The sequence below is a fragment of the Nicotiana tomentosiformis genome, chromosome 7 (genome assembly GCF_000390325.3).
Source record: "Nicotiana tomentosiformis chromosome 7, ASM39032v3, whole genome shotgun sequence".
NCBI classification, from domain to species: domain Eukaryota; kingdom Viridiplantae; phylum Streptophyta; class Magnoliopsida; order Solanales; family Solanaceae; genus Nicotiana; species Nicotiana tomentosiformis.
The window spans coordinates 19,779,828-19,795,501 of NC_090818.1; the positions used below are offsets into that span (position 1 = coordinate 19,779,828).

At 39.1% G+C, this 15,674-nt stretch overlaps 1 protein-coding gene across 1 annotated transcript; it reads left to right on the forward strand.

Moving 5' to 3' along the window:
• Positions 1-6,868: 6,868 nt before the first annotated feature.
• Positions 6,869-9,671, forward strand: LOC104084957 (G-type lectin S-receptor-like serine/threonine-protein kinase At2g19130). Its single transcript, XM_009588919.4, has one exon. It carries the CDS (start codon positions 6,981-6,983, stop codon positions 9,444-9,446), a length of 2,466 nt encoding a protein of 821 aa, XP_009587214.1. The 5' UTR covers positions 6,869-6,980; the 3' UTR covers positions 9,447-9,671.
• The last annotated feature ends 6,003 nt before the right edge of the window (positions 9,672-15,674 follow it).

Consider the following 15,674-nt stretch of genomic DNA (forward strand, 5'->3'; position numbering starts at 1 on the left):
CGAGATACGAACTCCCTCAGCATCTCGTTATCCTTTTGTCTTACCTTGAAGAGGTCCGATTTCCTTGTTGCGACTTTTATGGCGCCGGCATATGCTTTCACAAAAGAATCTGCTAACATGGCGAACGGGTCGATAGAATTTGGTGGTAGGTTGTGATACCAAATCATTGCTCCCTTCGAGAGGGTCTCTCCGAATTTTTTTAATAACACAGATTCGATTTCATCGTCTTCTAAATCATTGCCCTTGATGGCACATGTGTAAGAAGTGACGTGCTCGTTGGGATTGGTCGTTCCGTTAGATTTGGGAATTTCGGGCATACAGAATTTTTTGGGGATTGGTTTTGGGGTTGCGCTCGAGGGAAAAGGTTTTTGCACGAATGTTTTTGAATCCAATCCTTTTATCATTGGTGGAGCTCCCGGGATCTGATCGACCCTGGAATTATATGTTTCTACTTTTTTATCGTTGGTTTTGACTCGCTTTGTGAGTTCCTCGAGCAATTTAGCAATTTTGGGAGTAGTCCCCGATTCTTGCTCATTTGACTTCACTATGGCTGGCTCCATTATGTGGGTGATTTCTCGAGGTGGATTGTGCACCGGCCTGTTTTGTAGCTGGGTTTGATGCCTGTTGAGCTTGCAACATTTCGAAAATCATACGCAAGCTGACGCCGTTTTCCTCGACGTTGTGGGTATCTCGAGCTGCAGACCGAGTGCCACCATGAATGCTATTTTCTGATTCAGAATGTAGGTTCGCCTCAATGGCCACATGCAAATTGATATCTATAGGTGTTCCGATTCGGGCTCCAATGGCGTTGACAAGTGGTCTTTCAGTACTGGGTGCCAAGCTATTGTTCTCATCTTGAAGACCGGCTTCGTTGTCAATCGGTGTGGCCATTTGACTGGTAGTTAGTCATTGCTAATCCGAAATCCAAGATATTTTCGGAAACAAGTGCAAAACACAACGGTGTGTTTTTGCAGATTCGTATCAAATAATCACTGTTATCCTTAGCCCACAGTGGGCGCCAAACTATTTACCCGAAAAACGGATAGAGTTGAATTTGTACGCAATTATAAGGATACGTGGTGCAACTTAATACAAATCGCAAGGATAAATGGAAATATCAAGTATGGATTGCGAAAAATGCAAAAATAGACAAGGTTCTAAAGAAGATGAATTTTAGGACTAAACAAGTGGAATCAAATTAAGAAGCTTGAAAGAACAACTCTTCACTATGGGAGAATATGGTGCTTGAATTACAATGTTAGCCAAAACCTCTTTTCTACAGAAATGATAACCATCTCCTTTATAGTAGAGGGATCTTACTTTACATATAAAAAATACGTAGTGGGAGACCCATGATAAATCAGCTTTCCCACAATTCCTGACAAGATTCTCTCCTCTAGTGGGATTGCAACGGCTCTTGTCTATGAGCTCGATATTGACTCGAGTTTTTCGGTCTTGACTCGAGCTCTCGATCATGGCTTGAGCTCGATTCTGACTCGGACCCTTGAATTGATTCGGGGTCAAAATTGGTCGGTCTCTGAATCATAAGCTCGAGAACTTTACTTTGCATCATAGTTCGATTTGGATTCGAGCTTGATGATAATATCGAGCTCGACATTGATCGGCCCCGCGGACTCGAAACTTGTTTGTACCATCTTCGGAACCCATCTCGAAGTCGTACTTCGATCGATTATGTTTAGAACTCGATCAATCATACGAAAGTCGAAATCTATTTCGACCGTATAGAGAGATGTCATTGAAGAATTCTGAGCAAATTATACTCTTTGATCCGTCCTGTTTGTTACGAACATTCAATTGCTTTGTATATAAGATCAGATTGCATAATTTGCTACTGGCCTCCAAAATTCTTGTGGGGGAGAGTCTACATTCACTCAAAGGTATTGTTACTTGAAACAATCTTTGATACTTTGCTTCAAAATTTTCTTTGATAGGTTGGCTCAAAGATAATTCACACATTTGAATCTGACTTTCTATTTCTTTTTGATAATTTATGCTCGTATTCAGCAATTCCTTCATCTTTTAGTGCATGAACATTGACATTAAATATTTGTGACTGTTTTTCATTGAGGAGCTCATAACCGGTAACTTTGATTGGTGGTCCTCTTTTCAAGAGAGATCAATGTCTCCTTTTTTTTTTGGTTGGGGGGGGGGGGGGGGGGGGGGAGTTGATAGAGACCTCCATGAATTGCTAGCCTACGAAACCTTGTATGGTTGCAGACTGATGCTCCACAGACAATATGGTATAGGAATTCTCACATAAAAAAGCATTTTATATCTCTTTTGTCTTTGTGAACTTTTAGTGGGCATTTAGTTGTTGAGCCTGATCAAGTTGGTTTGAAGGGAGTTCAGTTGACAGTTATATCTTTAGTTGAATTAAATACTTAAATTGAGTAGCGTTGAAGAGTACATTCTTTTTCCCTCACAAATACATAATCTTTTTTTGTACTTAATTATCCGATTCAAGGTCTCGATCTGTATGCTGAACTATTGTTTGAACTCAATAATACATGCATAAATTGCGATAATACATTGTACATGGGTGGTGACAAATGTTTCTTTATGATATTTGTCGATAAAAGAAGTTACACATTCTGTGATATATAAATATTCTTTTTTTCTATACCACAAGAAAATTACCCTTTCGCATGTAAGTAACGAAATTAAAGAATCCTCTTGTCCCTTTGGAGAAAAAGAGGAAAACATACATCAGGTTAATGTAAACTTTATTTTGAACTAGTACTTGGCAACTTGCAAGTATCAATTCGGATGAGAAAGAAAGAAGAGAAGAGAAAATGATGCAGCTATTTGATGTCTGACTGAGTCTTTGGTTTCTGGATGAATCCTAAGATATAATCTTCCAACGCGTAGGTAGTGCAGGAGACTGGCTTCTAGTGAACCTATTTTTTTTTTGTCCGTTAAAAAGAAAATGACTCCTTTTTAAATTTGAAAATAATTTTACTTAAACTTACAATTCTACCCTTAATGAGAAGCTTTTATAACCAAACAAATACTTTGGGCCCGACTTATTTAGGGTTACAAATTCCAAAAGTCTTCACTATTTCTTAAACTCTGTGTCCAATCAAATAGGTTCATATAAATAAGAATGGAGGTAGTACTAAGTCAACTTTTGTTGGTTTGGCTGATTAAGACTACCTTTTCAGCAGTATAGCAAAATATTTAATTTCTTTCAGAGTTTTCCTTCTCCTTTTTTTACTTAGCATCCTTTAGCTTGGAGTCTTGGACTTCTATCTCCCTTAAAGAGTGGTCCCTTCTTTCGCTTCATTAGTTTTAAGATTAAAATGTTTGATTTGTAAATTTTACTTAAGTCATCCGATTTTGGTTATATGTATAACATTTTTATCTATCAATATATTCTCCGGGGAAAACGAAATTAGGTAGTATTTGAATTGTTTGCATATTAGCCACCGCAATCCATCTAATCTTATCTCAAGAGTGGATGGAAGATTTATCATGAATTGTGTGTTTTACGTAATTGCCGGTATACTCTAATCCTCCTTAATTCGGATTTTGATTCGGCAATGTAAGCAAGTTTACATTGGCGGAATTGGGAGTTTTTTTGTCATATATAAAAAAATAGGTCTTTGGGTGTTGATGATGGGGATTGAATTTATTTACATTCTAAAGTTGGTAATAATAAGTGATTACGCCCAACTATGCCTTATAAAAAAGACTAAGCGGTCGTTGCAAATATAATCCGGTTTACAAGTCCGGAGTCGAATCCCACAGAGAACTAAGGCTTAGCTACAGTTGTTCAATATTGCAAAGAAACACAAGTTCGAATAATTTTCTAGTTATAAAGATTTGATTTTTATTTCTACTAATTAACTAACAAATATTATAAACTGGTAAAATTATCAACTAACATGGATGAAATTCTATACAAGACTATAGAGGTCTAGAGTTGTGATTTTCCCTATTGTCGGAATCTTTTTCGCTACGTTTTCTATAAATTTGCCTAAGTCTTCTCTATCGACCATGAGCACTCTAACTGTCGTAATTCTCTCCCGAGTAATTACCACAATTTACTAGACATATTCTCCCGAATTACGCTAGCTAGCATTAAGCACAGCTCCCTCAGATCGCACCAAGGTTTCGTTATCCCTAAACCCACCTTTAAACATCCGTATTGATCCCTCATATACGTTTAGGAGTGATGTTGTTCAACAACTACTTAAATATGCACTCTCTCCCGAGTAATACATACTAAATAGGCACAGCTAATTGAGAGGCCTTCAATCAAACACAAGAATAATATAGTTGAACAAATAGAGAAAATACTACGGCAAATCTATATTAACATAACAAGAAAATCATCCTTCAATAGGTTCCATCAAAACCCTAGATTAGAAAGTTAGCTACTCATACTCATAGTAACAATATCCCAAATATTATGCATAATTAAAATACAGAGTAAAGATGAAAAGATATAGAAATAGATGATTCTAACTCCCAAGAGGTGACTCCACCAGCTCTCCTTGCCTCTAGCTGCCCAAAAACGTGGCTGCTGATAGAACCCCCTCCCAAGTGGTGTTTTAGGTCTATTTATATGTGTAGAAGAAACCTTAAACGTGTGGGCCGGGTCTTAGTCAAACCCGGAACGAATTAAGTCTTCAAAACTCGGATTGGATCTGGCATTAGGCCTGGCGTCGCCAACCTAACGCCTGGAATTTGGCTGGCCTCTCCAGGCTAAAGCCTGGTCTCTCTTTTTCACTATTCTCGAGCACACTTTCAACGTTTAAGTATCCCTTTTGCTCTACTTTCATCTCCAATTCACCTACACATAAAATAGACTCCATTATGCACAAATAAAGTGTAATTTATCATTATTTGGCTGGCCTCGCCAGGCTAAAGCCTGGTTCAGCCTGGCCTTAGGCTGGCCTCGCCAGGCTAAAGCCTGGTCTCTCTTTTTCACTGTTCTCGAGCACACTTTCAACGTTTAAGTATCATTTTTGCTCTACTTTCATCTCCAATTCACCTACACATAAAATAGACTCCATTATGCACAAATAAAGTATAATTTATCATTAAAGCATGTAAAATGCAAGACACATAATGTACGAAACTATGGAATTATAGTCAAACATCACTAAGCCCAAGTATCAAAGTAAATGGTGAAATGATTCTCCCCTAAATTGTTCATTCTAAATTAACATTTGTTAAAACAATTTAGTACTATTTCTTATCGTCCACTTCATCTGTACCCAATTCGCACGAAATGGGAAAGTGGATGTGAATGGTTGGCCCATGAATTGTGGGAGTACTGCCCACCAGTAGCAACCTAAACTTTATCGTTTGCTAGGTATTCATTGCTTTCTTGGACAATCAATTAATGATTAATGATAATTTGGTGTTCCAGATATTTGGTAAATCAATTATATAATCAATTAATTTGGGGTTTCATAAATCAATTATATCAATACATATCAATTTCTAAAGCGTTGTTTTATAGCCTGCTTGGCCAACTGAAAAACACTTTTTGTATTTAGTTGAAGTGTTAGGCCAAACTTTTAAAATAAAAAAAATGCTTTTGAATAGAAACAGAAAAAAATAACTTCTTTTTCTAAAATATTTTTTGAGAATCACTTTTGAGGAAAAATCTCCTTAGAAACACTTTTTAAAAGTTTGGTCAAACACAAATTGCTGTTTAAAAGAATTTTTTAAATTAATTAGACAAAACTAAACTGCTTTTCATGCTTTTCAAAATAAACTGATTTTTCCAGATCAGCCAAAAATGATATTAGAAATAATTTGGTGTTTCAGATATTTAGTATAAGAAAAAACTACTGTACTGGATATTTGGATACACTTGAGAGGCTGTTGGCTTAGCATTTGTTGTTCTCCACTAAGAGTTAAATGGGTAGCTGAGACTTATTCAAATTTGATAGTGACTTATGAAATAATGGTAAATGCTAATGTTAGAATTTTGATGCTGTTGATGTATTAGTCCAATGGAATTATCGGATTTAGCTAAACCAGGTGACTGACATGTTTAACTTTGAACAATCTCCATTAAAAATGGGTGACTATTAAAAATCTACAACCTTGACTTTTCATCCTCATAGATAGCACGTGGGAGACTTTTCCAGCTGTGTTTTCCCATTTGTTAATAGAATGACTATAATGCCCATTTAAAGAGAAATACTTTTAAGTATTAAGTAATTTATTTGTCGTGAAATGAAATGCAAGGACTTGCTGACGGTTGAAAAAACAAAGTCACACCTCATGATATTGTGCATCAATAACATATTCACATTTTAATGGTTGACTCATTCTAAATGAAACATTTCGCCATTTCAGCTATGTCATAATTGAACTTTGATGTTGTACCACGAATTTAAATATTTGTCTGGAATATAATATTAGATCATGATCGGCAACAGAATATTTTATGTCCTGCTATGAACTATTAATTTGGAAATTATGACGCGCCAAGCATTTTGGTTAGTTTTGGGTTCTCACGCTAGAAATTTGAGCAGATTGATCAAATATTTTCACCCTCTAATTGGAATTTACACAAGGTAAATTGGGTTAAGTTTTAATATTTAAACAATATGATTGTGAATTTGTTTAGACTCTGACGTAAAATTTTCACCAGAAAATGTCACAGTAATTAATGTAAACATGGTAGAAAAATTCATTTTCGTCATTAATTGGTAGTGAAAATTAGTTTGTCGTCCTGTTAAACAATATTTTGTTAATTCAGTTATTTCTTCCTTTTATTTAATTTTGAATTATGGAGAGGGATGATTAAGGGTGATAAAGTCAATTTAGGATTGCCTTGTTGACTTGACGCCAGACCAAAAGTTTTCTTTTCCAGCAGTCATATGAAAGTTGTTCATTTTCAAGAACTGACCCATTCTTCAAGAATGACTTCTAAGAATATGCAAATCTACTTTGTTCTATAAGATCTTTGTCCTCTGTGTAAGCTCTGAGCAGCTATGGACAACAAAAACAATTCTTTTTTACTCCTTTCTTTGCTGTACTTATGCTTCTCTCTCAAAACCCATCTTTCCTTAGGAGCTGACACCATCTCTGCAAATCAATCCCTCTCTGGAGACCAAACAATTTCCTCTTCAGATGGGAACTTTGTGCTAGGCTTCTTCAAACCAGGTAATAGTTCCAACTATTACATAGGCATATGGTACAAAAAAGTGACCGAACAAACTCCTGTTTGGGTTGCAAACAGGGAAACACCAGTTTCTGATAAAAACTCTGCAGAGCTAAAAATCTTGAATGGTAATTTGGTACTGGTTAATGGATCCAATACTTCAATTTGGTCCACAAATATTAGTTCCAGCAAGTCCAATTCTGTGGTAGCATTTCTCCGGGATGATGGTAATTTAATCTTGAGAGATGGGTCTAATTCAACACCACCACTTTGGCAAAGTTTTGATATCCCTGGCAATACTTGGTTGCCTGGTTCTAAACTTTCTTACAACAAAATTACCAATAGAAAGCAGCTTCTTACTTCATGGAAGAGCTTGGAAGATCCTTCACCTGGGTTGTTTTCTCTTGAGCTGGATCCAAATGGTAGCCAGTATATTATAAGGTGGAATAGAACTGAGCAATACTGGACCAGTGGACCATGGAATGGCCAAATTTTCAGCGGGGTGCCTGAAATGAGGTCCAACTTCATTTACAATTTTAGCTATGAGGACAAGCCGAATGAAAGCTATTTTACATATTCTGTTAATAATGCTTCTATCATTTCAAGATTCATTATGGATGTCTCTGGACAGATTAAGCAACTCAATTGGTTGGATAATTCAGATCAGTGGAATCTGTTCTGGTCTCAACCAAGATCACAATGTGAAGTTTATGCTTATTGCGGGCCATTTGCTACCTGTCGAGAGAACTTGCGGCCCTTTTGTAATTGCTTGGATGGTTTCAAGCACAGTTCAGAGGCTGATTGGACTCAAAATGATTATTCTAGAGGCTGTGAGAGGAAAACGAAGTTGCAATGTGGCAACGCTAATGGGGAGAAAGATGGATTTTGGATGTATACCCAGATGAAAGTACCCAAACAATTTCAGCTTGTTGCTGCCGGGAGTGCTGAAGAATGTCAATCAACCTGCTTGAATAATTGCAATTGCACTGCTTATGCTTATGACAATTCGTGCTCAGTTTGGAAGAGCGAGCTCTTGGATATGCAGCAATTCTCACAAAATGAGGGTAAGGGCGAGACAATCTTTGTCAGATTAGCTGCATCTGAGATCCCAAAATCCAAGAGTAAAAAGGGAATTGGAATTGGTGTTTCTCTGGGGTCTGCTGCTGCCGTAGTGGTCCTTTTAGGCATTCTTTTTGTTGTATTCCAGAGATGGCGTAGGCATATTGTTGGAAGTGGAAAATCAGTGGAGGGTTCATTGGTGGCATTTGGTTACAAAGACTTGCAACATGCTACCACAAATTTCTCAGAGAAGTTAGGGGGTGGAGGTTTTGGTTCTGTTTTCAAAGGGAAACTATCTGATTCATCTGTTATTGCGGTTAAGAGGCTCGATAGCATCAACCAGGGAGAGAAGCAATTTCGAACAGAAGTCAGCACAATCGGGACAATCCAACATGTTAATCTTGTACGCCTTCGTGGATTTTGCTCTGAAGGTAACAAGAAGCTGCTGGTTTATGATTACATGGAAAATGGTTCCTTGGATTCACATCTTTTTACCGAGAAGCAGTCAGATGTTATGGATTGGAAAACAAGGTACCAGGTGGCGCTGGGGACAGCTAGAGGCTTGACTTATCTCCATGAGAAGTGCAGGGACTGCATTATACACTGTGACATAAAGCCTGAAAACATCCTTCTTGATGCACAACTATGCCCCAAAGTAGCAGATTTTGGCCTGGCAAAGCTTGTTGGGCGCGACTTTAGCAGAGTGCTTACTACTATGAGAGGAACAAGAGGTTATCTTGCACCTGAATGGATATCAGGGGTGGCCATTACAGCCAAAGCTGATGTTTATAGCTATGGCATGATGCTTTTGGAAATCGTATCAGGGAGGCGAAACTCGGAGCAGTCTCAAGATGGAAAAGTGAAATTCTTCCCTAGTTGGGCTGCACGTGTATTAGCTGATGAAGGCGACATTCTTAGCCTATTGGACTATAGGCTGGACAGAGTTGCTGACGCTGAGGAGGTGTCAAGAATCTGTAAAGTTGCATGTTGGTGTATCCAAGATGATGAATTACAAAGGCCCTCGATGGGGCAGGTGGTTCAGATTCTTGAAGGAGTTTTGGAGGTGAATTTGCCTCCTATCCCACGCTCTCTTCAAGTTTATGCAGACAACGATGAGCACATAGTGTTCTTCACTGAGTCATCCTCGAGCCAGACTAGTTCACAAGCTCAGAGCAAGACTTCAAGTGCAACATCTCAATCCAAAAGCACCACAGAGTCTATGAATTCCAGGTCTTGAAGATGACTTTCAACTACCACTTGCAATGTATATTACTAGTAACTAATTCGAATTACCTATGCTTAGCTCTGTAAAACCATTTCATGCTTAGACCTAGCATCGTCTGTTGAGTTTCCTGGGTTCGCTACTTGTTATTCTATTTCATTTAATGCTTTTGGCAATTTGTGGTGATTAGTATCAACTATTAATATTGATAATGGCAGCTGCCATGTGATAAATACCAAATACTTGCCCCCGCGTTATGGCCTCTTTTGAAGAGAAAGAAAAATAGAGAGAAATCATGTGATGGAATGGCTTTGCTTGAGAGTCATGTCAATGTAAAGCTACTCTTATGTCATGTGGTTTCTCCACAAAGTTTTCCAGTACTTTAATCTTAGAGTGCAGAGTAAGATCAAAACTTGAAAAGATTTCAAGATATGTAGTTAAGGTTCTGCATGTTCTTTGAATTGATATAATATGGTATAATCTGATTGTGGGAATGTTAGCAAAACAGGCACCCCTGTTTATTTTCTCATGTGAGTAATAAAACTGACATGATTCACTAGAAATTGATAATAAAAGGCTATGCCAGGTAAATTTTCAAATTTATAGTTTACAATGGAAAAAGAAACAAGGACAAGGCAAAGTAGAATGAGTTTTACCTGCATGAATTTTCTTAGAAGAGGTGCTAAACCTTTTCTAACTAGTGGATTGAACTTAGCTTGCTATCTCACATAACTTGAGGCCCTTCCTATAAAATCTCAATCTAACTAGTTAACTTATTTTTACATTTGGCTTGAAGTTTAAAGTCTTTTCTTTCAAATCAGTAAAAGAAATGAATGAAGAACAAGGGAATTGCCCAAACTGTTGGATTAGTTCCGACCAGACTCTTTACTTTTAATCCTTAAGCATGTTTCTATTACAAGTAGGCACAGCAATTCTTTCTTTTTCCTTTTTGTTCCTTATGAAAGAGGCCTTGTGGAATATTGTCTTAAACGGTAAATGGGTAGAAATAGTACCCACTGGCAACCCTTCGACCCTGTCTTTAAAAAGTATATAGTCACTATTTTAGAGTTTCAAATACTACAATGCGCTGGAATTTCATTTATGAAACTTGAAACTCCCTGGTTATTTTTCAATTATAGGAGCTGAAGTGTGGCTATTTGTGATTTTTCCCCCTGTAAATAGACCAGTTACCAAAAGCCCAACTTCTTCATAACAAGTTTGGGCCCAATATAGTTCTATTGTTTTCAATGAAGAATTATTAACCTAAATAGTCGTCAATCCAATCGCTTAAACTAAAAATAACCACGTACAATAGAATATATAATATAAGTATAATTCATGCTTAATATATGTATGACTTTGTATAACCAATGCATAATCTAAGTACACTGGCTAGAAAAAATAAACAATAAGTTTGTCTGGTTATTTGTGTAAAGAACCCTAGTTCAACATAGTCAGGCCCATGTTGTTCTTGAGGAGGGCCCAACTTCACTTGAAGGAAATATATACAACATATAAGGCGAAGGATATTAAAAAAGAAAAGTTCAATAAAGAAATGGAGATGGCATAACTTTATGTATGTATACGGTCAAAACCGAGTTTGCCATTCGTATGACTAATCGAGACTAGAACATGATAGACCAAGGTTCAACCTCATGTGATATTGAGCCGTGATGCGAAGTTAAATTGTCAGGCTCGTGACCCAGAGATCGATCAAGATCGAGATCAGCCAAGATCGAGATCGAGCAAAATAGAGACCGATCAAGATCGAGATCGAGCAAAAGAGAGATCGATCAAGATCGAGATCGGCCAAGATCGAGATCGAGCAAAAGAGAGACCGTTCAAGATCGAGGAAAGCTTATCGAGCCAAAAAACAGAAAGTCGGAATATCCGTAATTGGGCGAGAATCTCGGCAGAAATCCCAACGCATATCAAGGAGAGGTCAATTAATTAATCTATCATGGGATTCCTTACTGTATTTAGAATTATATTCAAAGTAGGACTTCCCTACTATATAAAGGGGGTCTGGTCATTTGTAGAGGGTAGAGCATTTTTTATGCAATAAAAATAATACATTGCCTTATTTACGCTTCATTATTCTGTTATTCTGTTCATATACCAGCGAAGTCTTCACCTAGTTCGAGGGTGATTGAACTTGAGGGCCAAGACTAATTGATTCGTTTGGTTTGCATTTATTTCTTTTATAGTTAATTTCAGTACTAATTTATATATTTTCTCAATTTGTACCAAATTATATCACGTATCCTTAGAGCCGCGTATAAATTCAATTGTTATCCATTTTTCGGGTAAATAGTTTGGCGCCCACTGTAGGGCTAATGAGAATAGTGGTTATTTGATACAAATCTCTATAAAACACACAATTTTACACTTGCTCATTGAAGTGTCTTTGATTTCAGGCTAAGAATGACGAACTCTCAATTATTGCCTTTGCATATCGACAACGGATTGGGCCATCAAGTTGAGAATAACAACATGACGCCCGGTGATGTAAGGCCACCCACTGACCCCGTTGGGACTCGGGCTGTGGATCCAATTGACGGTAATTCACATGTGGCCATCGACGCGAATCAACATACTGGTCCCGAAAACAGCGTCCATAGTGGAACCCAATCTGCGGCTCGAAATACCCAAAATATCGGAGAATACGGGATCAACATACGAATGATCTTCGAAATGGTGCAAGCTCAACAGGTGGCGATAGCATAGTTGTAGAGCCAAACCTAGGCACCGAGCAGGGCTGAGCCCGATCCACCCCAAGAAGTCACCCACAGAACGGGGCCAGTTGTGGTAAGGTCAAATGAATAAGAATCGGAGACTAACCCCGAAATTATAAAAATGCTCGAGTAACTGACAAAGCGGATAGAGTCAGGGGAAAAGAAGATCGAAGCAAACGACAAGAAAGTGGAAACTTATAACTCCAGGGTTGATCAGATCCCGGGGGCACCACCAATATTGAAGGGTTTGGATTCCAAAAAGCTCGTACAAAAGCCCTTCCCCCTGAGTGCGGCTCCTAAACTGATCCCCAAGAAGTTCCGCATGCCCGAGATTCCTAAGTATAATGGAACAAACGACCCCAACGATCATGTCACCTTTTACACGTATGCCATTAAAGGGAATGATCTAGAGGACGACGAGATCGAATCCGTGTTACTAAAGAAATTCGGGGAAACCCTGTCAAAGGGAGCTATGATATGGTACCATAATTTACCACCTAACTCAATTGATTTTTTTGCCATGCTTGTAGATTTTTTTGTAAAAGCACACGCAGGAGCCATAAAGGTCGAGACTAGGAAGTCGAACCTTTTCAAGGTAAAGCAGAAAGATAATGAGATGCTCAGAGAGTTTGTGTCTCGGTTCCAAATGGAACGAATGGATCTACCACTGGTCGCCGATGACTGGGCCGTTCAAGCTTTCACTCAAGGACTAAATGAACGAAGCTCAGTGGCTTCACAACAGTTGAAGCAGAACTTGATTGAGTACCTGACTGTTACCTGAGCCGATGTACATAATCGATATCAATTGAAGATTAGAGTGGAAGACAACCAGCTGAGGGCTCCTTCCGAGTCTGTTACCAAAAGGGACGTTGATCGAGAACCAAGGTCGAACAGGGATCGATACCAGCCATATAATAGAGATCGTAGGGGCAACGGGCCAGGGCACAACTCCGCGCGAGGTGTAAGGAGAAATGATTGAGGCCAGAGCTCTCGAGGGCTCATGAGCAAAATGGTTTCGACAGGCATACCGGACCTAAGGAAGCACCACGATTATCAGAATATAACTTCAATATTGATGCATCCGCCATCATATCCGCTATAGGACGCATCAAGGATACTAAATGGCCCCGACCTCTGCAGACCGATCCAGCCCAGAGGAATCCCAATCAAGTATGCAAGTATCATGGCACCCATGGCCACAGAATGGAAGATTGCAGATAATTGAGAGAAGAAGTAGCCCTGTTATTCAATGAAAGGCACCTTCGGGAGTTTCTAAGTGATCGGGCCAATAATCATTTCAAAAACAGGTAGTTTGACAGAAAAATAAGCAAGAAGAACCGCAACACGTTATTCACATGATTGTCGGAGGGACCGATGTTCCCCAAGGTCAAGTGTTAAAATGCACTAAGGTTTCGATCACAAGGGAAAAACGATCTCGGGCTCAGGATTACATACCGAAAGGAACCCTGTCCTTCAACGACGAAGACGTAGAAGGAATCATACAACCCCATAATGATGCACTGGTAATATCTGTACTAATGAATAGGACTCAAGTTAAACGTGTGTTAATTGATCTAGGTAGTTCGGCCAACACCATTCGATCGAGGGTCATAGAACAACTCGATCTACAAGACCAAGTTGTGCCCGCGACCTGAGTACTAAACGAATTCAACATGGTATGTGAATCCACTAAGGGCGAGATAACTTTGCCAGTAAACGTGGCCGGGACCATCCGAGAGATGAAGTTTCATGTGATCAAGGGAGACATGAGGTATAACGCCATGTTCGGGAGACCATGGATCCACAACATGAGAGCAGTGCCCTCGAATCTTCACCGGGTCCTAAAATTCCCAACAACAGAGGGAATCAAAACAGTCTACGGGGAGCAACCCGCTGCAAAAGAAATGTTTGCCGTTGACGAATTGATTCCGATATCAACACTCTCATCTATGAAGGGGTCAAATTCGAATGGAAAACATGAGGCCAAATAGCAATCACAAACGCCATCCTCGACCCAGCTAGAGAAATAGGTGACTGATGAAGATGATGATTATAAGACCTCGATCCTTCGTAATCTCCAATGACTCCGACGCTACCAAATCAACGGTCGAAGAGCTGGAGCAAATCATACTAACCGAACATCTGCCTGAACGAAAGGTATACCTAGGCACGGGGTTAAAACCCGAGCTCAGGAAAAAGCTTATTCAATTTCTTATAACTAACATGGATTGTTTCGCTTGGTCCGAGGTCAAACATGCTTTTATCGATCGTATTTATGCTTTTACCACCCATAAACTGAGCTTGGACCTGAAGATCCGTCCAGTGAAGCAAAAAAGAAGACCCCAGTCCGAGGTCAAACATGCTTTTATCAAAGATGAGGTAACCAAGCTTCTTAAAATAGGGTCCATCCATGAAGTAAAATATCCTGAATGGTTAGCAAACGTAATTGTAGTCCCTAAGAAAGGAAACAAGCTTAGAATGTGTGTAGATTACAAAGATCTAAATAAAGCATGCCCCAAGGATTCTTTTCTTTTGCCTAATATCGATCGCATGATCGATGCCACGGCCGGCCACGAGATCCTCAGTTTTCTCGATACCTATTTCGGGTACAATCAAATACGGATGAACCCGGATGATCAGGAAAAGACCTCTTTCATCACTAAATATGGTACCTACTGCTATAATGTAATTTCATTTGGATTAAAAAATGCTGGTGCCACTTATCAACGCCTAGTAAATCGGATATTCGAAGAACAAATAGGGAAATCTATGGAAGTTTACATTGATGACATACTAGTTAAGTCCCTACGAGCAGAGGACCATTTGATGCACTTGCAGGAAACTCTCAGTATATTGAAGAAATACAACATGAAGTTGAACCCGGAAAAATGCGCATTCGGGGTCGGTCAGGCAAATTTCTCGGATTCATAGTATCCAACCGAGGAATCAAGATTAATCCCGACAAGATCGAAGCTATCGATGGCATCACGGTAGTAGACAGTGTAAAGGCCGTACAGAGGTTGACCAGGCGCATGGCCGCCCTGGGGCGATTCATCTCGAGGTCCTCCGATAAGGGCCACCGATTTTTCTAGTTGCTAAAAAGGAAAAATAACTTCACATGGACCCCGCAATGCCATCAGGCCTTATAAGAGCTTAAAAGGTACTTATCGAGCCCGTCGCCGCTTGCTTGCTTCACACGCCAAGGGCAAATGAATAACTTTACTTGTATTTGGAAGTATCATAGGTAGCGGTAAGCGGAGTCCTAGTCCGAGAAGAATGAGGTACACAATTTCCTATTTATTATGTTAGCCGGACCTTAGGTGAGGCCGAAACTAGATATCCCCACCTAGAAAAATTGGCGCTCGCTTTGATAAGCGCCACTAGGAAACTAAAACCATACTTTCAATGTCATACATATGTGTTGTAACAACTTATCCACTTAGAAAATATTTTTCATAAACCCGAGCTTTAGGGATGGTTGGCCAAATGGGCCATAGAAATCAGCGGG